The sequence below is a fragment of the Microcebus murinus genome, chromosome 9, assembly GCF_040939455.1.
Source record: "Microcebus murinus isolate Inina chromosome 9, M.murinus_Inina_mat1.0, whole genome shotgun sequence".
NCBI classification, from domain to species: domain Eukaryota; kingdom Metazoa; phylum Chordata; class Mammalia; order Primates; family Cheirogaleidae; genus Microcebus; species Microcebus murinus.
Genome location: NC_134112.1, coordinates 51,236,906 through 51,259,210, shown reverse-complemented (window position 1 = coordinate 51,259,210; position 22,305 = coordinate 51,236,906). Strand labels below are relative to the sequence as shown.

Genomic DNA, 22,305 nt, shown 5'->3' with positions numbered 1-22,305 from the left:
TCCCCACTTACTACATGGTAGTAAGCTCTACCAAAGCACACCCCTTTGCAGTTGCAGTGGAATATGCTAAGTAGGTAAATGAACTCAGGAATGACATTCATATATTTCTACTTGAAGCTCAATATCCTTTGGCAAACATTTTCAAAATTGATATCTAAGTATAACAGGAGGATATATTTAACTGATTCTGGTATTTCTCAAATTAAATTTATAATTGTAGGGGTGGAACTATAAATTCCAACATGTCAAGCACATCGAAGTAATCCAAAAGATATTATTCTTAAAGGCAAAAGCAAATACTTAAGAAGAATCACCTAGCAACTACCTATTTGCAATATTCTTATAATAAGTTGAAGAGAACCTTATCAATTAAGACAGCTGACTGAAATAAAATTAGAGAAATTGTTGCAACCTCAGTGTCTTCAACATCTCATCATTACCTTCCAGAAGAGAAATATTGAATATTAAAGAACGTTTGGATAAAAGATCATGAAGCTTTCAAAACCTTTGAGTTCAATTTGGTGTCCAAAGAAGGGGATCTGGCTTAGTTTTTCATTTATTTTAACCAACAATTATATGATAAATCATAATTTTAGAATAAAGAAAAACAATTTCAATTTCTGAAGCAGAAAAAGTATCATTGTTATTATGAAGATTAACAAGAAACCATTTTTGTGAGCCTGGAATTTTCATCCTTGACCCACTTAAAAATGTTAACAAGAAACTGTCTCAACAGTTCACTGAGTAAGTGGTACCATTCCTGGGTGGTTTGAACTGGAATAAGCCATCTCCAGGTAAGCACATTTGACATATTAAATAACACATTTCCTAAGTTTTATTTTAGTCTTGTCTATTTGGGGATTTTTCCTGTTTTGTATTAAATGATTAAAAAGAATATGCTTTATATTAACCTGATGTTAGTACTTCATCATAAAATATGAAAAAAAGTATTGTTCTATGGAACTGCATTTCACCCTTAGTCATATCTATGAGTGTCTAATTTGTGTCAGTGTACTAAGTTGAAGGTACAATAATATATTTCTGACTATAAGTTCACTGTCATTAAAATTTGAAAAACACCCACTTAGAAAATAGTTCTCTATATTTGTTTCCTAGGGGTAAGTTGAACACAACTGCTGACAAATACTCTGAATGCACGGGACTGGGTGGAACCATTCTGATTCCAACCCTCTCACATTCCTGCCCTCCAAACCTGCTAACTACATGTTCTTCAAGACTTTCCTGGGCAAAAAAGCTCTCCCTCTCTGATCCCCTTAGTCAGTGGGTGTTCTAGTGTGTTCCCCTCTCCATGCTGACCTGCAGATCAGTCCTATCCCATCTACCTCCTAGCTTGCAGACATCCCATCTAAATTTCTGTTCCTCTGAGGCCCACTTTCCACTAGGGTTTACAGCACTGGTTTTGATTTACTTTCCCCTGAACTTTCATACTGTCATTTCAATGGAACTTGGGGATTGTGAGGTGGGATGCAAGTAGTCTTGAAGGAGATTAAATTGGGTTAAACTTCTTACTGGTAATAAACTCTAAGGAAATAATCAAATTTCTAACAAAGATGTTCTTTACAAAGTTATTTACAAAAAGATTGTTTTCCATTTTTCCTTGAGTGTCTAAAAGGAAAGTTATTAAATCCAAAATTATATAAATAATGGAATATTTGTCAATAACAAAAAATCATGTTTTAAAAAATTTAACAAGAAGGGAAATCTTTAATGATATATTAAATATAAAAAGGAATCAAAAATATATAGGGTAGGCCGGGCGTGGTGGCTCACGCTTGTAATCCTAGCACTCTGGGAGGCCAAGGCGGGCGGATTGCTCAAGGTCAGGAGTTCAAAACCAGCCTGAGCGAGACCCTGTCTCTACTATAAAAATAGAAAGAAATTAATCGGCCAACCAATATATATATATATAAAATTAGCTGGGCATGGTGGCGCGTGCCTGTAGTCCCAGCTACTCGGGAGGCTGAGGCAGAAGGATTGCTTGAGCCCAGGAGTTTGAGGTTGCTGTGAGCTAGGCTGACGCCACGGCACTCACTATAGCCTGGGCAACAAGCGAGACTCTGTCTCAAAAAAAAAAAAAAAAAAAAAAAAAAAAAAAAAATATATATATATATATATATATATATATATATGGGGTAGAACCCCAACCTAATTTAAGAAAACAAGCAGCAAATAAGCAAACAAATGATTTCCAAGAAAATATGGAGAATAGAATCTTGATTTTATATGTATATGCTTTAGTTTTTTGACATGCTTCATGTGGTGACTCACTTATACCATCCTCATCTTAATTATTCCTACCTGCATTACATAAACTATATCTTAGTTTAATGATATCATCTCTTTATCAGCCAAGTAAATATCCTTTGGCCTATGTCTCCTTTGCCATGATTGATGTTCCTCAAGTCCAGTGTATCTGCAGGTATCCCAGCATTTGGGAGTTTAGCCACCAAACTTCATTTTAAATATATATTAATGTCACATTAAGTCAACTATAAGCATTAGCCATACTTCTGAACTTAAATTTCTATGATATGATGCCACATTAACCAACTATATCTTCAACGACACAGTTCTGCTCAGATGGATTTGGTCCTTACCTGAAATCCTCTCTTGCAGGCTCCCTCAATCTCGTGGAAGTCATGCTCCGTGCACAGGGGGCAAGCTTCAGCACTCTCCCACAGGAAATAGAATGCACACCCATCACAAGTGCCTGCTGGGCACTTGCTGAAACAAAAAACAAACACAACCCCACAAAAATGACAGCTTCTGTAACACATTCAAGCCAATCAACATTTGGGTTCCTATGGCATTCTGGGAAGCATTGTTTGGATGCTGAGGAAACCCATGTGGAAAAAAATCTAAAAGACACAAAACTACAATGAGATAATATTTTGCACTTATTTGGGTACCTAGTATTAAAAAAACAGATAATAACAAATGTTGTGAGGATGTGGAGAAATTGGAATGCTCATATACTGCTAATAAGACTGTAAAATTGTGCAGCTGCTTTGGAACACTACCTTAGACAATTAAATATAGAATTACCATATAATCCAGCAGGTCCACTCCTAGGTGTAAAAACATATGTCCACACAAAAACTTGCAAATGAATGCAGAGTGGCATGAATCATAATAACCAAAAGGTGGGAACAACCTAAATGTTTACGAACAGATGAATGGATGAACAAAATGTAGTATATCTGTACAATGCAGTATTATTCCACCATAGAAAGAAATACAGTACCAACACATGCCACAACTTGGATGAACCTTAAAAATATTATGCCAAGTGAAAGAAACAAGTCACAAAATTCAACATATTATGCTATTCTTATGAAAGTCCAGAATAGGGAAATCTGTACAGACAGAGAGTGAACTGACAGTTGCTTAGGGCTGAGAAAGGAGCTAGGGCACACGGAGGTGATAACTAAAGGGTATGAGGTTTCTTTTTGAGGTGATAAGAATGTTCTAAAATTGACTATGATGGTGGTTGCACATTTCTGGTTGCACAATATACTAAAAACTACTTAATTGTATTCTTTACATGGATAAATTGTATGGAGTGTGAATTATATTTCTATAAAGCTGTTTGTAAAATTTTTAAAAAGAGACAAACAGATAATGATAAATAGCTCTGGAAAGGCTTCTTGGTGGAAATCATGTCTAAGCTGAGTCTTGAATATTCAATAGGAGTTAACCAGAATATAAGTGAAGAAAGCAAAGGAATTTCTGCCAGAGGGATGAGATGGTATGATGAATCAGTAAGAGATTACACGTAGGTCATTGTTACTGGAGCTTCAGGAGCAAGGCAGTGAGTGCTGGACATACAGGCAGGAAAGGCCTCATATGTTAAGAAAGTTGCCATTTCTGTCTAAGGTAACATACTTAGGCAAGGTGCTTCAGGGTTGCAGTCCCCAACCCCCTGTCTGCAGGCTACCAGGAACCAAGCCACACAGCAGGAGGCAGCAGTGAGTGAGTGAAGCCCCACCTGCACCCACAGCCACTCCCCATCGCCCTAGCCCTAGCCCCCATCCCACCCTCAGATCAGCCGTGGCATCAGACCATTGGAGGAGTGCAAACCCCACTGCAAACTGCACATGCAAAGGATTCGGGTTGTGCGCTCCCCAAGAGAATCCAACGCCTGATGATCTGAGATGCCAACCAACCATTTGGTCAACACACAACTCAGTGATATAAATGATTTCACACTCCTGGGTTTCCTTGGCCTAATGATGATTTCAAGAGGTGGTTACCTTCACCACTCTGCAGATGATGGATGGGTCTTACAAACAGGGACAGAATCGCACTGAACCAACCACAAGGCAGGACCTGGATGGAGACTTTTTGAAATTCTGCTTTTTGAGAGGTGGACCCATTACATCAACTTGCCTCTTTCATTTTAGGAACAGAAAAACACAGCATGGCTGAAAAATGAACCTGCTGCTACTGTGTATAGAATCCTTACTGATAAAAGCCAGAAGCTATTTGGAAAGGTTCTAGAGAGCATGGCTGTTCTGTTCATGAATTCATTAAAACTAGGGGAATACTGTTCTCTTAATTTGTCTGCTATACTTTAAGCTGCCTTAAGTCAAACCATATAAATATAAGATTTTCCTGAAAACCTCCTTCAGACTTCAGCTGGTGCTGAGGACAGGTGTCCTGAAACTCTAATAGCAAAAGGACACAAAATAATGAGAATCAAAAAAGGACTGCTCTTTAACTTCAAATGCCTTTCTAATGATTCATGCTACAAAATTATAATTTTCAGTCTACCAGCAAAGTAAAATTTCATACTCTTAGTTAACTAAATATAGTCTAAGAAACTCTACAATATGAACACTAAAAAAAACAAATCTATGTGTCTAAAAATTAACTGCATTTTTGCATACCTATTTTTCCAAAGTGTCTGTGTGCTGTAGACTAAGCAGACATGGTGGGATGTGAAGAAAAGCAATGTTCTTTATAACATATTGTAACGGAGTCTCAGTGTTACTTATCAGGGCTAAGAACAATGGTGAATACTGATTTTTAGAAAAATAGCTTCACTCTTATCTGCCTTAATTTCACTGTTTGTAAAAAGGGAGTAATGAATATATTCAGACTAAGAAACAAAGATTTAAAAAGGTAAGTAGGATAAATGGAAATCATTCCACATAAAGTTTTATCCCTACTTTCTACCTTCTATATCAATGAAGGCAATTCAAAATTGTTTTTTTAAAAATTGAGTATCAATAAGAAAAATTCCTAGCACTCTGAGAGGCTGAGGTGGGCGAATCATTCAAGGTCAGGAGTTCAAAACCAGCCTGAGCAAGAGCGAGACCCCATCTCTACTAAAAATAGAAACAAATTAATTGGCCAACTGAAAATATATAGAAAAAATTAGCCAGGCATGGTGGCGCATGCCTGTAGTCCCAGCTACTCAGGAGGTTGAGGCAGAAGGATTGCTTGAGCCCAGGAGTTTGAGGTTGCTGTGAGCTAGGCTGATGCCATGGCACTCTAGCTGGGCAACAGGGTGAGACTCCTTCTCAAAAAAAAAATAAAAATGAGAAAAATTCTTCAAGAATACTAGTTTTTGCATAACAATGATGATGTGCTACTTTAAAAATAATTATGTTTATCCAATCATTTAGCAAAAACTACCAATATGCTCTCCATTTCAAATCTCTATTCCCCAAATTATTTTCTTCTTTATCTTTCTAACACAGAGAAGTTATTTGGAGGAAGGGGTGGGAACAAAAGTACTTATCATGGGAAAATAGAAAAGTCTGTTAAAGTATGAGAAAAAAAGAACTCAAAAAATGAAAAAAACCAAAAAAGAAAATTAATGAAAGTTGCAAAAACTTCTAAAGAGAAGACTTGGGTTCCAATTCTAACTGGACTTTCAAATGGTTGTGTGTTTTCCCACAAATGACTCAACTCTGCCTTTCCCCTGCCTCATTTTTATAATTTGTCAAAATCGAATGTCTGCTATACTGCCTTCCCAGGTTGGTTATAATAGATGAAATGACAGAACAATTTTGAAAAGTTCAAAGCACTGCAAAAACATAAAAGAGTACTAGCAATGCACATCATCTTCTAAAGAACTGATAGAACCATTGAAACTGCAACAACAACAGAAAAAATCAAGACACTTATGTAATTTATAAAGCTGCCATTAGGTGTCAAAACAGTACAAGGATTCAGTACCTTAGTAGACTTCACTTTTTAAAAGATACTCTTAAGTTAATAGTAGTTTAATTTAGAATCAATTCTTTAATTCTTTTAACCCAATGAGTCATTTAAAATGCAGAATATCCAAATTTAATCTTTTGTTATAAACCTCAGTTTCACAGTTTAAATCAGGCCTTCCCTGTGAAATGACAAGGATGTATGAGGCAATAATAATTTCAATAGTGCTCCTTTATAGAATGAAAATAGGGAAAAAAGTACAAGAGAAAAAATTACTTTCTTCTACCAAGAACAAAAAGCAAACAGTAAAATAAATGCTTTATTGCCAAATATTTGAAATACTTTTTCCTTTGATTACCTGCACTACCACCAACTCCTCCCACCTCCTCCCAGCTATTCAAAGATAGAATGCAGAGGTGCCACTAACAGTGCTTCTTTTGTAACTTTTGATTTATGTGATCACCAGAGAAACCAGTGAGTAAACATCTAAAGAGATGGTACATGGTCATGAATAGCTGGGGCAGGCAAGGCTAGGATTCTCCAAGATTGCTAGATGTGCTGTGAGTTCTAGGCAGATAAAAGACCGATTCAAAGGACAAGCGGGTGGACCTTGATTTGGTTTTATTGGTAAATGAGGCATAGACTTCCCAGTTTCTTTACTTTACTTTTGGGATTACCTTATGAATCTGGCAATGTGTAAGAGGGTACTGGCAATGTGTAAGAATTCAGATTAAGCTTTTTGTAGGAAGTTACTTCCTAGATTCTAAAATGGGATACATTTCCTGGAGTATAACTGGACAGAACTATTGGTGTCATTTTTTAAATAAATCGACTTTCCTAAAGCAGGATCTACTAGGTTCATATCATGAATTCATGGAGAAGAATATTTTCTTATGAACTATTATGACCTAATACTCAACCTATTATTAACTGTTTGCATCCTTCTTACTTCAGTATAAATTTATTATATGCCAAAACTTCATTTGAAATACAAAAGTTAAAACAAACTTATCTACATTGTTGATATGTTTCTGACCCTTCTGGATTTTGTGTCAGGAGACTGGGGGTAAAGACCATGGTCTTGTGTGCCTAGAATATTTGTCAGTTGAGTTATCCTTTGGGATAAACTATTCTTGCTGAATTTCTTTCATATAGGGCTTTGGAGTGTTTCTTGGAGCTCTCCAAGGTAGGGCATTCAGACTGGCACTGGTGATGCTGTCTCTAACCTGCTGCTCGTGATTCCTCTCAGCTTTGGCATCTCAGAAAACTCAGCCTTTCTCTGTTGAGGATGTCTTGTCCCCCCTTGTGTGTGGTCCACAAAACACTACTGCATCTTGCCCCAATTTTGTTAGCATATAAATTGCTTATAAGTGTGTCTTAGTCCATTCAGGCTTCTATAACAAAATATATTAACATAGGTAGCTTACAAACAACAGAAATGTAGTTCTTACAATTCTAGAGGCTGGGAAATCCAAGGTCAAGATGTCAAGAGATTCAATGTCTGGCGAGGACTTGCTCTCTGCTTCAAAGATACCACTCTCTTGCTGCATGCTCACACAGTAGAAGTGGTTAGCTAGTTCTCTGGAGTCTCTTTTATAAGGGTACTAATCCCATTCATGTAGGCAGAGCCATCATGACCTAATCAATCACCTCCCAAAGGCACCACCTTCTAATGCCATCACTTTGGTATCAGTATTAATATTGATGATATTTCAACATATGAATTTAGGGAGATACAAATATTCAGATCATAGCAGACCAAGTTTGAACATAAGATTGTTTTACCCATAGCTCTTCTTAGATGCAGAGTTATAAAATTCTACCAATCTCCTGCAAAAAAACCCTCCTATCTAAAGATTCTGTCCTGAATTAACTACCAAAAGCCAGCATCAGATCAAGATCTAGACAAACTAAATTAACCTGACACTCCCTAGTTTCTTTTTTAAAAAACTAAGTTTTATCATCCTTATTTCAAAATGGATCCTAAAATTTTATGACTATTTCATGATTTTTATATCACAAAGATTGCTTATTAGTGTTTAAATTATATAATTTTAGCAATTCTGTTTTAGAAATTTTCCATTTCTTGATCATAATGGCTTTTAGTTGTTTTCACTTATGCTCATAATGTTTTTGTATACCTCCTTACTTTTTAATGCTCTAAGAACATATTTGGTTTTAATCTATTGAATTCAATTGCCTTTTTAACTTGCAAAGATTTAGACATCTATTTATTATCTTTCTATAAGTTGTTCAGAGGAAAAAGAAAACAAAGGACTCATTTAGCCAGTCATCATTCTGTAGCTCTGAAGAACTTAAAAACAGATAGACTTTGGCTTTAACAGTCCTTCCCAAAAGACCAAAGAAAATACGACATTAGTATCCATAGATTGGAGTCTCTGGAATAAACCCCTGGAGTGTTTGACCACTGAATATTATCAGAATAGAACTGTGAAGCATTCCTATTGTGAGATACAATATTCCCAGAGGCTACACTCATAATGAAGATGAATTTGGATTTTGAAGGTGGCTTTGGCAAAACAATTTTAGACTTATTTATAAACTCCCCAAGCAGTTAAATATAGTCATAAGTTGAGAGAGAGAGAGAAAGAAAGAGAAAGAGAGATCATGATTTTCCTATAACTCATAACATTAATAAAGACCCTGTTTGGGGAAAGATGATTCATTTAAAATAAGGCACCAATAACTTGCAGATCAGTTGAGTTCTCCTCTAGGATAAATGCGATATTTGCTTTTAGTGGGATTCTTTGAAAATCTCTGCCCATGAGGAATCAGAGAGAAAAAATGTCAAGATGAAAGAATGATGGCATGAAAAGAACAATAGATAGAGTCAGGAAACTATTCCATCTTGATTGTGCCTTTCTATAGTTATACAACCTGGGGCGTCAGTGTTTCCTACTCTGTAAAGTAAATGGGTTTGATGCAAAGATCTCATAGATGCTAGGGCATCTCTATTATCAGAGTAAAAATTGTTCCATTTGCCTGCTTTCTAATAAGGTCTTTTTATATTCTATAAACTAACAGAAATTTCTCATGTTTTTGAAAGAGCCCTTTGGGCACATGCTTAGGTCTAAATTCTTCCTAATGAAAGAAAAGCCTTTAGTTCCTCTATCCACCTAAGATTATAATTAAAGGTTTGGGAAGCCTTTTAGGCAGCAGCTAAATGGGCATCTATTTAGGGATATCAGCAGTCTATTGTGTTAGCAGTTTATTCTCTGCCCAAGGTGCAAACTGCACTAGAAAATCTCAAAGGTCCACTCCAGCTCTTAGATTCCATCTGCCACAAACACTGTGCTGTTTTTATCTATAATGTCTCACACCCTCCAGACACTTTATGGAATTAGAAGCCAATTACATTTGCCAGACCAAATAGACAGGCTGGAATGTCCAATTGCAGATGAGTAGGCAGCCAGATAATCTGCTTATCCCTCTAATTTCTCAGGCAATACACAAAGAACACATATTTCCCTCTTTTTCCTGCTCTATTCAATTTCTATTTAGACATTCTCATTTTTCTGGTGGGAATGTAAATTAGTATAAACTGTATGGAAAACAGTATGGAGATTCCCCAAAATACTAAAAATAGAACTACCATTAGATCCAGCAAACCCACTACGGACATCTACCCCAAGGAAAAGAAATCAATATATCAAAAAAATACCTGCACTCATATGTTCATCACAGCACTATTCACAATATGATAGCAAAGATATAGAATCAATCTAAGTGTCTATCAATGGATGACAGAATAAAGAAAATGTGGTGTATACACACAATGGAGAATACTATTCAGCCATAAAAAAGAATGAAATAATGTCTTTGCAGAAACATGTATGGAACAGGAAATCATTATCCTAAGTGAAACAAGCCAGGCACAGAAAGAGAAATATTGCATGTTCTCACTCATATGTGGGTGCTAAAAAATGTCTCCATAGGGATGTAGAGAGTTGAATGATAGACAATGGAGACTCAGATGGGTGAGGGGGCAGGAGGAGGTGGATGATGAGAAATTACTTACAATGGGCACAATGTCCATTATTTGGGTAAGGGATACCTTAAAATCCCTGACTTGACCACTACATGATGTATGCATGTAACAAAATTGCACTTGTACCCCATAAATGTATATAAATTAAAAAGAAGGGGGAAAAAAGACATTCTAATTTTCCCAGGGCTGGGGTATCAGGCTCTTATAGAGCCCCAACTAACGTTAGGACTGTTAAAGTTGCCTTTGCCCAGTTTGCCAAGGTTCTTGGCTGAGAAATGAGAATTCCTGTGGGTGGCATCCCTTCTGCACTCTGACACTTCTCGGTCAGCACATGAGACTTCTCAAGGCAAGGGTTCTAGTATCTCCCTCTCTGCCCCTTGAAGATCTTAAAGTTCAAAAAATAAAAGAAAATAAAAGGTCCTCTTCAAAAGTAGCCCAAGAAACCTGGCTCTGTGAACATTTTTTTCCTGTTAGTAGGAAATCTTCATTCAGCCCTACAGCTAAAAAATACTCTAATTATTTCAGAACAAGCGGCTGTTTCTCATGTTCTGATCCCAGAGCTCCCCCTTGTGCCTTGATGGGAAATTGATTGAAGAAAGAAAGGTTAGGCTGTGGGGTCAAGTAGCTCATACTGAAGTGTGTGGTCCACACACTTCAGTGCACATCATAATTATAAGTAAATTTATCAGAATATGAGTAAAGGATTCCACCCTGTAGACTGTGACATTTTAAATTAGCTTTTCAGAAAGCTAGAATTCAGAACAAAGTTTGAGAATCTGTCTCAGAAAAAAACAAGTCAAATTTTCAAAATGTGGGTTAAGACAAATGGTTCTCAAATTTTAAAGACATTCCTGTGCTCAAAATCCAGACATAGGTTTTAGGGAAGGCCGAGAAATTAATTTTTAAAATAAATGACACCGTAAGGTATTCCACTGAGAAACCCTGGCAAAGATAATTAAGTTCGTAAGTAGCAGATTGCTGAAGGTCAGAAGAGAAACTTCACTTTTCCTCTCCTCACAAGGAAAATTTCAGTTTCTAGGTGGCATCATTTAACCCCAGGAGATCATCTTCTTTATTATATTAAAACATCAGAATATGCATTGGGAGAGTTGGAGGTATATATCTTCTAAAGGACAAACCTAATCTTTAGTAATATCATCTCCTTGAGTCATAGACCTGGAGGAGGCTTTAGAAGTTATTCAAGCAGATGCCTAGAAATTAGACCAGAGAGTTTAGTTGCTAGGTCCAAAACAAAAGGATCTCCAAAGTTTTATAAAACAAAGGAAGCACCTCAACTAAAAGCTATATGGTAGAATATCAGAGAATAATGAAAGACTCATGCCTTTATTGCTGGAAGCTCTGAGACACCTTTTCATAGAGTGTGGTTTGCTGCCTTGGCTCTAGCCTGGAGACTGGCAGAGGCGTCCTTGACCACATAAGGCCCTTGAGCATCAGGCCACCTCTGCTTTCTCTGGTGTCTCCTATCTTGTATTATGTACTCCTGTCCTCAGACTCTCCTCTCACCTTCAGTAGGTGAAAAGAATAACTAAGTTATAGATCTGCAAGAAGCTGAGAAATGCAGTTGGTGAGAAGTGAAAGCCAGTATGTCTTTACACCCAAAAGTAAGCCCAAAATACTGTGTTAACCACTGTAATTATTTTTAGGACACACAAGTAGTTGAAGCAATGTTTAGAACACTGACTTCCAATGCTGATGTGACATAAGCAGGATAGCTTAAAATTTCTCAGAGGTTACTGTGAAATTATCAAAAACAAAATTAAGTCCATCGTTGTCTTTTTAAAATGCATACTTTTGCTAGTTTGATGAAGAAAAATCTGCAAATCAAACTATGGTCCAAAGGTATCTTAACCCTAAAAAGATTAGAACTAAATAACCTACATACTGAACGATGAATAACTGTGAAAAATAAAAATCAGGAGACATTCATGTGCCACTCATGCCATCAAAGCAGTCTATATTTAAGTTGACAATTCTTCTGTGTCCATGAAATTGCTTATTCTTTCCTAGTGTTCCAAATACATATGAACTATATTAATCAGATATTGACCGCAGAGAGCTATATTGTCCCAATGCCAATCTATATTAAATGAACTGCATTATGTATTCTACAATTCAGACTTACCTGGCAATTATGCCACCATTAATTTAAAAAACTGAAAAGTTGGAAATAGATTATATAAATTATCTACCCTGGCCCCCATTCCCTTCCAGAGAAAGGAACCATGATTCCAAAGTTAGATTACTTAATCTAGATCACTCTGCTAGTTAACTGCTGATCCAGTACTACTTAATATAATCTAGGAAAGTTTCTAATCCAGTTTTCAAATAAGTTGAGGCTAAACAATAAGATAAACAGAAGTATACAACAATGTAATTAATTGCATATTGCTTAAATAACCTTCAAGAGAATTAGACACTCAAAGCAAACAGGACAAGAATACGTCTTTTAAAAGGCTGGGAAGTATTGAGTTTGGACAAGGACCTATCCCACTTAATAGGTGCTCAGCACATTCCCACAACAAAAACCTACAGATTCTTTTGTTCTCTGACTGCATTACACCCATAGAGAATATGTTTTAAAACAGCAAGACAGTGAAGAGTTTTGTTTCCTCGTGACAAATACAAATGTGGCATAATCATAGGGAAATAAGAATACCTGGGGACTGAAATCACTCCCGCTCCAGGCTTGGCAGGATCACACCTCATTTTCACAGCAGTTGACCGGCCATTAATACAAGATGTTGTAGTTGTGGAAGACCTATTGTGAGGCAAATAATATTTTAAAAAACAGATATAATGCAGATTATAAAGACAAAAACATCACGTGAATAATTATTCTCATCATGCTCTATGAACAAATAAAAAAGAAAAATGTATTAAAGTTCACTAATTTAGAATTTTAATACAAACTCAGCTCATTTACTCTCACTGCCTATGAAAAGTTGACTATGTTCCCAAGTAAAGTCATAATCTATCATCAAGGTGTTTAGTAAAGCTATTATAATTTGAATCACAATTATAATCATAAAAAATTTTAAAGGAACAGGGGCCACATCTACCTAGGCTGATGCTTTGAGGTGTGAATTATAAATAATTACTGCCTAGACAATGAAGTAGAATCTCTTTATTTCCTAATTTAAAAGAGTATAACTATACATATATATATGAGAGCAACTATATAAGGCTTTCAAAATATTCCATGTTTCCTACTTTTTATTAAGTCTCTCATTTAAGAACCAGTTATTGACTATTAAGTACAACCTACATACAAGGAATCCCAAGGTGACATACTCTATCTTTCCCACCATAGTAACTCACAATGCAGTATATGATCATATACACATAATTATAAGTATATGAGCATATGAGTTGCATATATTTTATATATGTGTGTGTGTGTGTGTGTGTGTGTGCGTGCATATATACATAAGCTTCTTTTTATAAAAAAAATAGGCCGGGCGCTGTGGCTCACGCCTGTAATCCTAGCTCTTGGGAGGCCGAGGCGGGCGGATTGCTCAAGGTCAGGAGTTCAAAACCAGCCTGAGCAAGAGCGAGACCCCGTCTCTACTATAAGTAGAAAGAAATTAATTGGCCAACTGATATATATATAAAAAATTAGCCGGGCATGGTGGTGCATGCCTGTAGTCCCAGCTACTCGGGAGGCTGAGGCAGAAGGATCGCTCCAGCCCAGGAGTTTGAGGTTGCTGTGAGCTAGGCTGATGCCACGGCACTCACTCTAGCCTGGGCAACAAAGCGAGACTCTGTCTCAAAAAAAAAAAAAAAAAAAAAATAGTCATGGGAAGTAGCATTTTCACTTACTTATAAAAGAAATGCACATCTGGTATTTGGCTTGATGGAACTGGAAACATATCTTCTTTTATATTAATATTTTGCAATGTGCTTTCAACTGTTACTCCTAGAAAGCATTCGGAAAAGAAACTATTAAGCAATATGGGAAAATTAGGTTTATTTAGTCTCTATTTGTCTCAATCGAAAATAGCTTTATTTTGATGACTATCATTTTACCAGAAATACTGTACTAAATTAGTACATTCATGATAAAAACAAGAAACTTTCTAAAGTCTCCAGAATAAGACAGAAAAGATTCTACCCTCTAGCTTTGTAATTTTGCTTAAGTCATTCATTTCTCCTCTCTGGATCTTATTTCCCAAATCTGTAAAATATACACAGTAATTTAGATATTCTATAAAGTTCCTTCCGCTTTCAAAATCTCACAAACCTACTATTAAAATTTTCATCCTCTGGTGAATTTTGTCAAATGAGCTGTGCTACTTTTGTTAATTTAGCTTTTTGCTCACATTCAATATAGACATATATGACAAAGCAAAAATTTTTGTGCCGTAATAATTTCCAGAAAATAACCCCAAATTTTTCCTTAATCCAATAAGCAGAAAAGTAAGGCTTTTCCCCCTATCTCTTGTAAGGCAAAATGATGGCAGAGCCAAAACACAAGCAATAACAGCAACCTTTGCTTCTTGAACAGAGTTATGCTGAGCGTAAGCCCAGTAGCTGGCCTTGGTGCTGAAACTTAAAGCTAATTTGCTATGAAGTCTATAGGGTTCTCAAATATAGCTGCACATCAGAATTACCTATGAAGTTTATTAAAACTACAGATTCCTAAACCCTACCCCAGAGGTTATAATGAATTTGATCCCTAAGAATCACTAAATAGAGACCTGCATTCTTCTTAAAACTTTCCTATACCTGCTAGGATCACAGAGACAGAAAGGGCACATGGGGAATAAACTCGGCACCTTCACCTTTGCTACTTGACACCAGCTATCCTTTGGCATGAGAAAAGATGATAAAAATTGGTGGCATATATTATGACTAAGGTTTAGATTATGAGTTCTTATTTTGCTTTTAGCTTTGGTTTTTAAAATTATTCTGCCCTTTCAACTCCTAGAGAATTTGATGAAAGGCACAGATTCTCAGAAAATGTCATACCACATGTGAGTTAATACATAAATTTGGAAGCATCTTGTACACACTGAGATTGATCAATAGATCCCACTGGTAAGGATTTTTAAAAATCATTTTACAAAATGATGATTTAGAATTACCTATGGCCCTTAATCATCTATGGTAAACAGCACTGCCATGGCAAGTTATCAGCACCATAATTTTAGAATAAATGTATGCATGCATGTATGAACCAAATGAGGCTTACCTAAAAATGTATCTGCCAGTATGATGGATTGTGATGATAAGGCTGCTCGGAAACCCTTACTTTCAGAAGGAATAATAGTTGACTGGCACACAAATGCTCCTACCAAGTTTGTGTAATCATCCGACCCTGCCACTATTTCCTTTACTGTAAAGTCTGTTATATTGTTGGTGCAGAGAGCCATCTTCTTCCCCTAGGAAAACAAAGTCATAAAGAAGAGTTTTATTGAATGTCAGTCTCTAAACTGAATCTCAGCTAGCTAGTGACTCCAGCAGAGCAGTGGCTGTTTTTCCACCAGAGATTCTGATTTCATTGATCTGGTGGGAGGCCTAGGCACTAGCATTTCTTAAAAGGTCTCAAGGCAATTCCAATGTTCAGCCAGTATTGAGAGTCACTGTACTTATAGCAAATACACTAATTTGAGGCTGCACTGTTCCTCCCACTATAAGCATCATTTGTGTTGGATGAAAGCCATCTAACTTAAGAAAATAAAAGTCATCTATGAAATGTTCAATTCATAAGATAACAATGCATGCAAAGACCAGCAAACTGCTGATGAAAATTTTAATGTCAAAGAAAAAGACTTGGTCTACTTTCTTCTTTATGGGCCTATGTGTGGCAGAAAGGTAACATGAAGGCTAAAGAAGAAAACATAAAAGCCATATTGCAGCAAAATCCTAGGACAACACCTGAATTCTAAACAGTTGGTCACCACAAGCATCTTTATTTGTTTGCTCTTAGATTCAATGATGTGTATCTGTTCAACTATAAAATAAGTTAAAGGGAATACAGGAGTTTACTTTTTTAATCATTTAGAGGTTAGCTGGAAAGTATAATTTATAAAAATTGGAAGACTGTTTAAATATAGTATGTTTAAATATACTACAGTCCAACTGCAAAGAACTATAACTTGTTCCATAATTTCTACAAAGAAATGTAAAAAGAAAATAGGAAAGCTATTTTATTGGTCTTAGATGTAAAGTGTACACAGATGGGCATAAAGAAAAGTATAAAGATTTTCTTAATACAGCTAGCAATCCTAACCTCTTGATTTTTCTTCCCCCATAGGCCTTCTCACCACAATACAGGTGCAATATATTTTTACTAAGTTTAAATGAAATTGTTGAAGCCAATAAGAAATAATGGCAAAGAGCAGAGAGAAATTACTGGGAGGGAAAAAAGGAAATAACAGAAATGAAAAAAAAAAGGAAAGAAAGAAAGAAGATAGGAGAAAAGAGGAGAGAAGATGGAAGAAAAGGGAGTAGAAATATAGAAATAAAATTGAGAAGTGTGATAGATAATTGAGTTAATCTTATTCACTGCTTCACACAGTGTCTGGCATATAACAGACATTTAATATACATTTATTTATTGAGTGAACTGAGTGACTAACCAATCTAGGAGTGTGTTGGCTCACCCCATGGAAAATCAGATAAATGTCAGGAATAATGTCATACCATGAAAAATTTATGGATTTTTTTGTTTGAAAACCTCTGTGGTCACCAGATTTCTTTTTATTTCCTTTGCACGAAGTTTACCATAGTATCTCATAATGAAGATAACGAGAGATATAGGCATTAACATGGAAAGAGATATGGAGGAAATGCCTTATTATGTTTTTACCTTTGCTAATGGTATATACCTGTACATTCTTCCCAAACCCAACTTCGTATGTTCATAAGAAAATTGGACATATAGTCCTGTAACTCTCCCCATTGCCAGTATCAATTAAGGTTCCCACAGAAAATAAAATCCTATTATTTATTATTTAAGTCTACCTTATCAACTGACATTTGTCCCTGCCTTGCATATGTCCTTTTTATTTCAGACAAACTTCCTTTTGGAAGTCTTTTTCTTTTTAAAACACAAAATTGACAATATAAGCAACAGTAAACTTTCTCAACTGATAACTTCCTCCCTGAATAACAGGTGAGATTGACAAGCCTGACCCACTTTTACAAAAATGAAAGATCCTCAAAGCACTTACACCATAGCTCCAAGCTTTGGGATTCAACTGACTGCGCAGTGCTTTGAGGCACTGAGAGCCAGACAGGGTCGCTCCTAGTGGGGAAAGCTGTCAATATACTAGGAAGCAACAGAGGATTTGGCAGTCAAAGCTCTGTTTCTGATACTTGTTTGTTAAGCTTCCATAGAGAATTTGTTGGTCCATCAACACAGAAACTATTGACTCACTCCAGATGAAATATGCTCCACCTCACCTTGACAGCCAGAACTCACCTCATGCCCACATAAACTGATATTGAAGAAATGGAAGTATTTTGTTCCTTTGGAGGTGAAGCTGGGACCATTCATGAACGAGCCCACACTGCTGAGGTTGCTAAAGTCATAGTGCAAACTCTGATTTTCTTTTTCATGGTAGAAAAAGCAGTCACTATAGCAAACCGAGTGGTCCTTTGATTAAAGATAAAGAAACAACATAGTAGAAAAGAATGTATCAGCTGCTACTACAAACGTCTTTCAAAAATAAAGTTCTACGAATAAAACCTATTTCAGTAATTTGATCTTAGTAATAATATGTTTTACCATACTAATATAGAAAATATCTATACCTTGGATTTTTCTAGGCAAAATTCAGAAAATTCGGGATGTTTTGTAAAGTCAGAGAAAAGTTATCCCCATATTAGTTTCTTGTAGAAAGGTATCTTAAGACATAGGAAAAATTTCCTGTTATGTCAGTTTCAACAGACAATAAAATTGCTCTATCCTTCACCCATAAAACAGTATCAACCTTTGCCATTAAAATGTTACAAGATATACTAGCTGCTTCCCAGATGACTACCATAGCAGCCTAGAGAGGGAGTTTACTTGCTGTGCCTTAACAATACACAATAAATCAGTTTTAATATTTTTGGAAAGCATTCTTCTTTGCGTGCTTTTCCTAATATCTCATGTCCCAAGTAACTAGCACTTTCATGACCCACATTAAGTGCTCAATAAATATAAGAGGAAAGAAAAGAGAAAGGGGAATCAAAAAGTCTTATTTCAGAATAAATAGAAACTTCATAGCTCCTGGAGAGTCACTAAGGCGAGCCCTTGAATTTCTATATTAAAATGTGCTTTCCTGCAGATAAATGAAATGCAGACCCACTTACCTGAGTGCTTTTACTCCCAGGCCCGCATGGAATACAAGCCTCTTTGCCATAGACCTGATGTATGGACAGGTAGGTGTCCAGTGGACATTCCTTGCACTGGTTGGTCTCTTTCTCAATGTAGTGGCCTGGGGGGCAGGGGACACACGATGAGCCCGACTGTTCAGAACCGAGGGCACAGGCACGGCAGGAGGATGCCACCCCATCAACTGCATTAGTGGCTGTGATAGAATAGATCTTCACCATGTCATTGATGAACCGTCTATTCTAAAAAAAGAGCAGAAAGTAATGACTTCTGCCTTGGAGCTTAGTTGCACAACCACATTATGACTTAGGTTGATATCATCAAAATAACAAGAGTGTTCCAGCCTAGTAGTTTGTAATTGATAATAGATTAATATCACTCCTATTTTGTTTCTCTAAAAAAATATCTTAAAACTTGACACTATAAGCTAATTTCCACAGAAATGGAGTTCCAGGAGTTTTACCACAATTACCATGAGATATGTCATGATTGTTACAAACTCGGGTGTACTTATAGGCATCATGTCTGGAAGAACTGGTATAGTTTAAGAGAGGAGCAACTTTCTCTCCCATCATTCAGATATAAGGCTAATCAAAAGATACAGTAGGATGTGGACAGTGTGGCAGGGTGGAAAAGCTCTGGCATAGGGATTAAACAATCTTGGAAGACCAGCACCTCTGGTTGTCACCCAAACACTAACTGTGTAATATCAATGTGATCATACCACTTCTTTGAGCCTTCTCTCCCCTCTCTAGTCCTCTCCCTGATCTATATACTCTGGTTTGTACTGAGAGGATATTGAATGGAAAGCAAAAACCTAGGTCTTACTATATTTTTACTTCTCGTGACCCTGGATCTATTTAAGGTCTGGTTTTCATCAAGCGGTGGGCATCACTCCATCAGTACAGAGCAGTGGTACCCCAACTACTTAATGCTTTTCTGTCTGGGGCAAAGATAAGCTGAAGCCAAGGAAAAGGTAGGATCCCCTGGCATGTTCATAACCCACACGATGGTAAACTGAGCACTCATAAGGAAAAAGCGGAGTCAGGTAAAATCTGAGGAATAGCTTCCCCACTGAAAGCCTGAAGGAGAAAGATAGTATGCTCTCCATCTGCCACCATAGCATTCGGGCCATTTCTGCACAGGTGGTTTACCTTGTTCTCACCTTGGGAAGTCATGTCTATGGAGATCCACAAAAATAACAGTCCTGCTACTACCAAAACATACTGTACAATGCATACTTAGGGGAGGATTAAGTCTATTCTAGCAGGGAAAGTAAAAGAAAGGAAATAATTCACATTCTCTAGGCTGTAAAAGGAAACATTACTGTAATGGAAAAAATAAAACAACACCAGTTAATGGCTCCTAGATAAATGTCAGACCATCCAGATGAAGAAAGTCACCAGCCTTCACAAAGCCTCAGAGAGCATTAAAAACAAGTTATTTTTAAATAACTACAAAATCAGATTTTCTTTCTCTTAAGCTTTAAGCAACTCTATTCATTTAGGGTGCAGAACAATTCAAAAATACATTTTATGCCATTTCATACATTCTTACTCTCAAAAAAATAAAAAAGTTTACCATTTTTATACCAATCCACCCCATAACCAGATGACTGACATTATACCAATGAAAAGCTGTCTTTTCCTCCAGATTTGACTGATCACTTTGTATTCATCTCCACAAGGGGGCATACTCATAGTGCTTAAAAAGAAAATGCTTGGAACTTACATCTTGACCCTGATTAGTTCTCTGGAATGCCCATGTGAATGTAAATGTTGCATTCTTGAAGATGATGTGGGTGTAAGCTTGTTTTTCCTTGGTTCCACCCCATGATTCCACCACATTGGTACTTTTTCTATTAATATCCTAAAACAGTGGAAAAAATATATATACAAATAAAGCACAAACTCGATATTAATATACATGTGTATATATTACAAATGTGTTTGCATGTAGAGTTTGTGACTACTGGCAGAGCACATAACCCTTGAATTCTCAAAACTTTCCTTCACGTCTGCACAAGCACCTCACTCACTCAGTAATTACAACATCTGAACCATATTGTTTATATAACTTGAAAGAGGTCTCAAATCATAGCATGTTTAATGGTTGCTTTTTGCTTGTTGTTATTGTATCATGTGTGTGATTCTAGCTTGGGAAATAGAAGAGGAAATGTAATTCTGCAAGCTTCTTGCAACAAACTTCTAGTATCCTCATAAAACAGAAAGACTTTCCATTTTTATCTTTGTCTTTGAGAGATTCTGATAGACAGCTCTTACAACAGAGGAATGCCTACATCCCCCAGAATTATACTTGCAAGTTCCAGGCTTCCTCAAGCACAGGTTGACCAGAATATTACTTATGCTTATGAAATACATAAAATACTCTCTTGCTTATATTTGAATTGCAAAAGGATTTTATTAATATAATATTTATTTCTGATTTCCTTAGCTAAATTCAAGATTTAGAGTAATCATACAAAGTGTTGGTGTTTCAACTGATATGCTGCCATTAACATGGCTAGAAAGCAAATATTATAAGTCAACCAAATAATGTAATGCACATCTAATTTATCTGAAATGATATACAAGATGTGTGGAAATTTATACATTTACTTATGATTACAAATAGCTTCAATGAAGGCAGACTATTTGATTCTAAAAAAATATCGATCTCATAGCAGTAGAAGATCATGAATAACCTTTAACACACCCATCTACACCACAAATAACCCACAAATCTTCAGTTTTTCCAAGTCTCCCCTGCAGAAACCCTTCACTTAGGAACTTGGATGGGCTTCCATTGGTTATTTAGAATGTTGGCAATAGGGTGGCATGAGTTCAAGACATGTCTCTTTCTTTCTCTTCCTGAGGTAATAACCATAGGAATAAAATATATTATAAAGTAATCAAATATGCTACAGAGTCACGTCTTGAGTTCACACCACAGATAGGAATAAGAGAAAATGCTGGTCATTCATTACAGAAATCCTCACGTTATCAAACCACCAAATCATCATACATGCCATTTCCAAAATGGAGCTCATGATATACAGACAGTGCTTCATTAAACATCATCTTTTGGGGTCATAATAAATGGAATCTGATGCATTACTACAAATAATACCATCTTACATTTGTAAAGTACTACATGATATTTTACGTGTTAATTTGACATCTCCAAAAATCCTGTGAGATCAACTCACTCAAAAAGGAAAGAAAATTAGCCAATTTTTCTAAAAGCAAAACAATCTGGGATTGTTTTATCAAAATAAATATGGTCATTACCATCAGGAGTGCCTGGGCAAGTGAGAGAGACAAAAACATAAGTAAATTCACATAATTGAAATAGGGATTTTTCAAAGCATTTTAGGAACACACTGGAGAGAGTGGTTAACTTTACTTAAAGGAATGAGAGCAGAGAGAGCTTCCCAGAGAGGTTAAATTTCAGCTGCCCTTGAAGTATCTTGAGAGTTCACCAGTCAAAAGAGCAAAAGGAAGGATGTCATTCTAGCTTAGAGTGTCCTCACACAGAGAATGAAAACATACAGAGTGTTCCACTAACACTAAGAAATTCAGGGTGACTAAAGAGAGGTGAGTGGTAGTACAAGCTTTGATAACTGAGTTTGGGGGAAAAAAAAGATAAAGAGCCACAGAGATGCCACGCTAAGGGAAGTGACGTATATTCCTAGGCAGTTGGTTCTCAGACTTTAGCGTGTACCAGGATCACCCTCAAGGCTTGCTAAAATAGATATTGCTAT

The 22,305-nt window shown here is 36.4% G+C and overlaps 1 protein-coding gene across 2 annotated transcripts in view; it reads right to left on the bottom strand.

The window, feature by feature from the left end:
• Positions 1–22,305, bottom strand: part of ELAPOR2 (endosome-lysosome associated apoptosis and autophagy regulator family member 2) — a 148,399-nt gene that overhangs the window by 16,031 nt on the left and 110,063 nt on the right. For both annotated transcript variants that reach the window (XM_012779528.2, XM_012779529.3), the window contains 7 exons: positions 20,274–20,411; positions 18,521–18,784; positions 17,646–17,819; positions 15,411–15,600; positions 14,039–14,135; positions 12,876–12,977; positions 2,619–2,745 (listed from right to left, as the gene is read on the bottom strand). In XM_012779528.2, the coding sequence (XP_012634982.2) occupies positions 2,619–2,745; positions 12,876–12,977; positions 14,039–14,135; positions 15,411–15,600; positions 17,646–17,819; positions 18,521–18,784; positions 20,274–20,411 (1,092 nt within the window). The remainder of the gene's footprint in view (positions 1–2,618; positions 2,746–12,875; positions 12,978–14,038; positions 14,136–15,410; positions 15,601–17,645; positions 17,820–18,520; positions 18,785–20,273; positions 20,412–22,305) is intronic.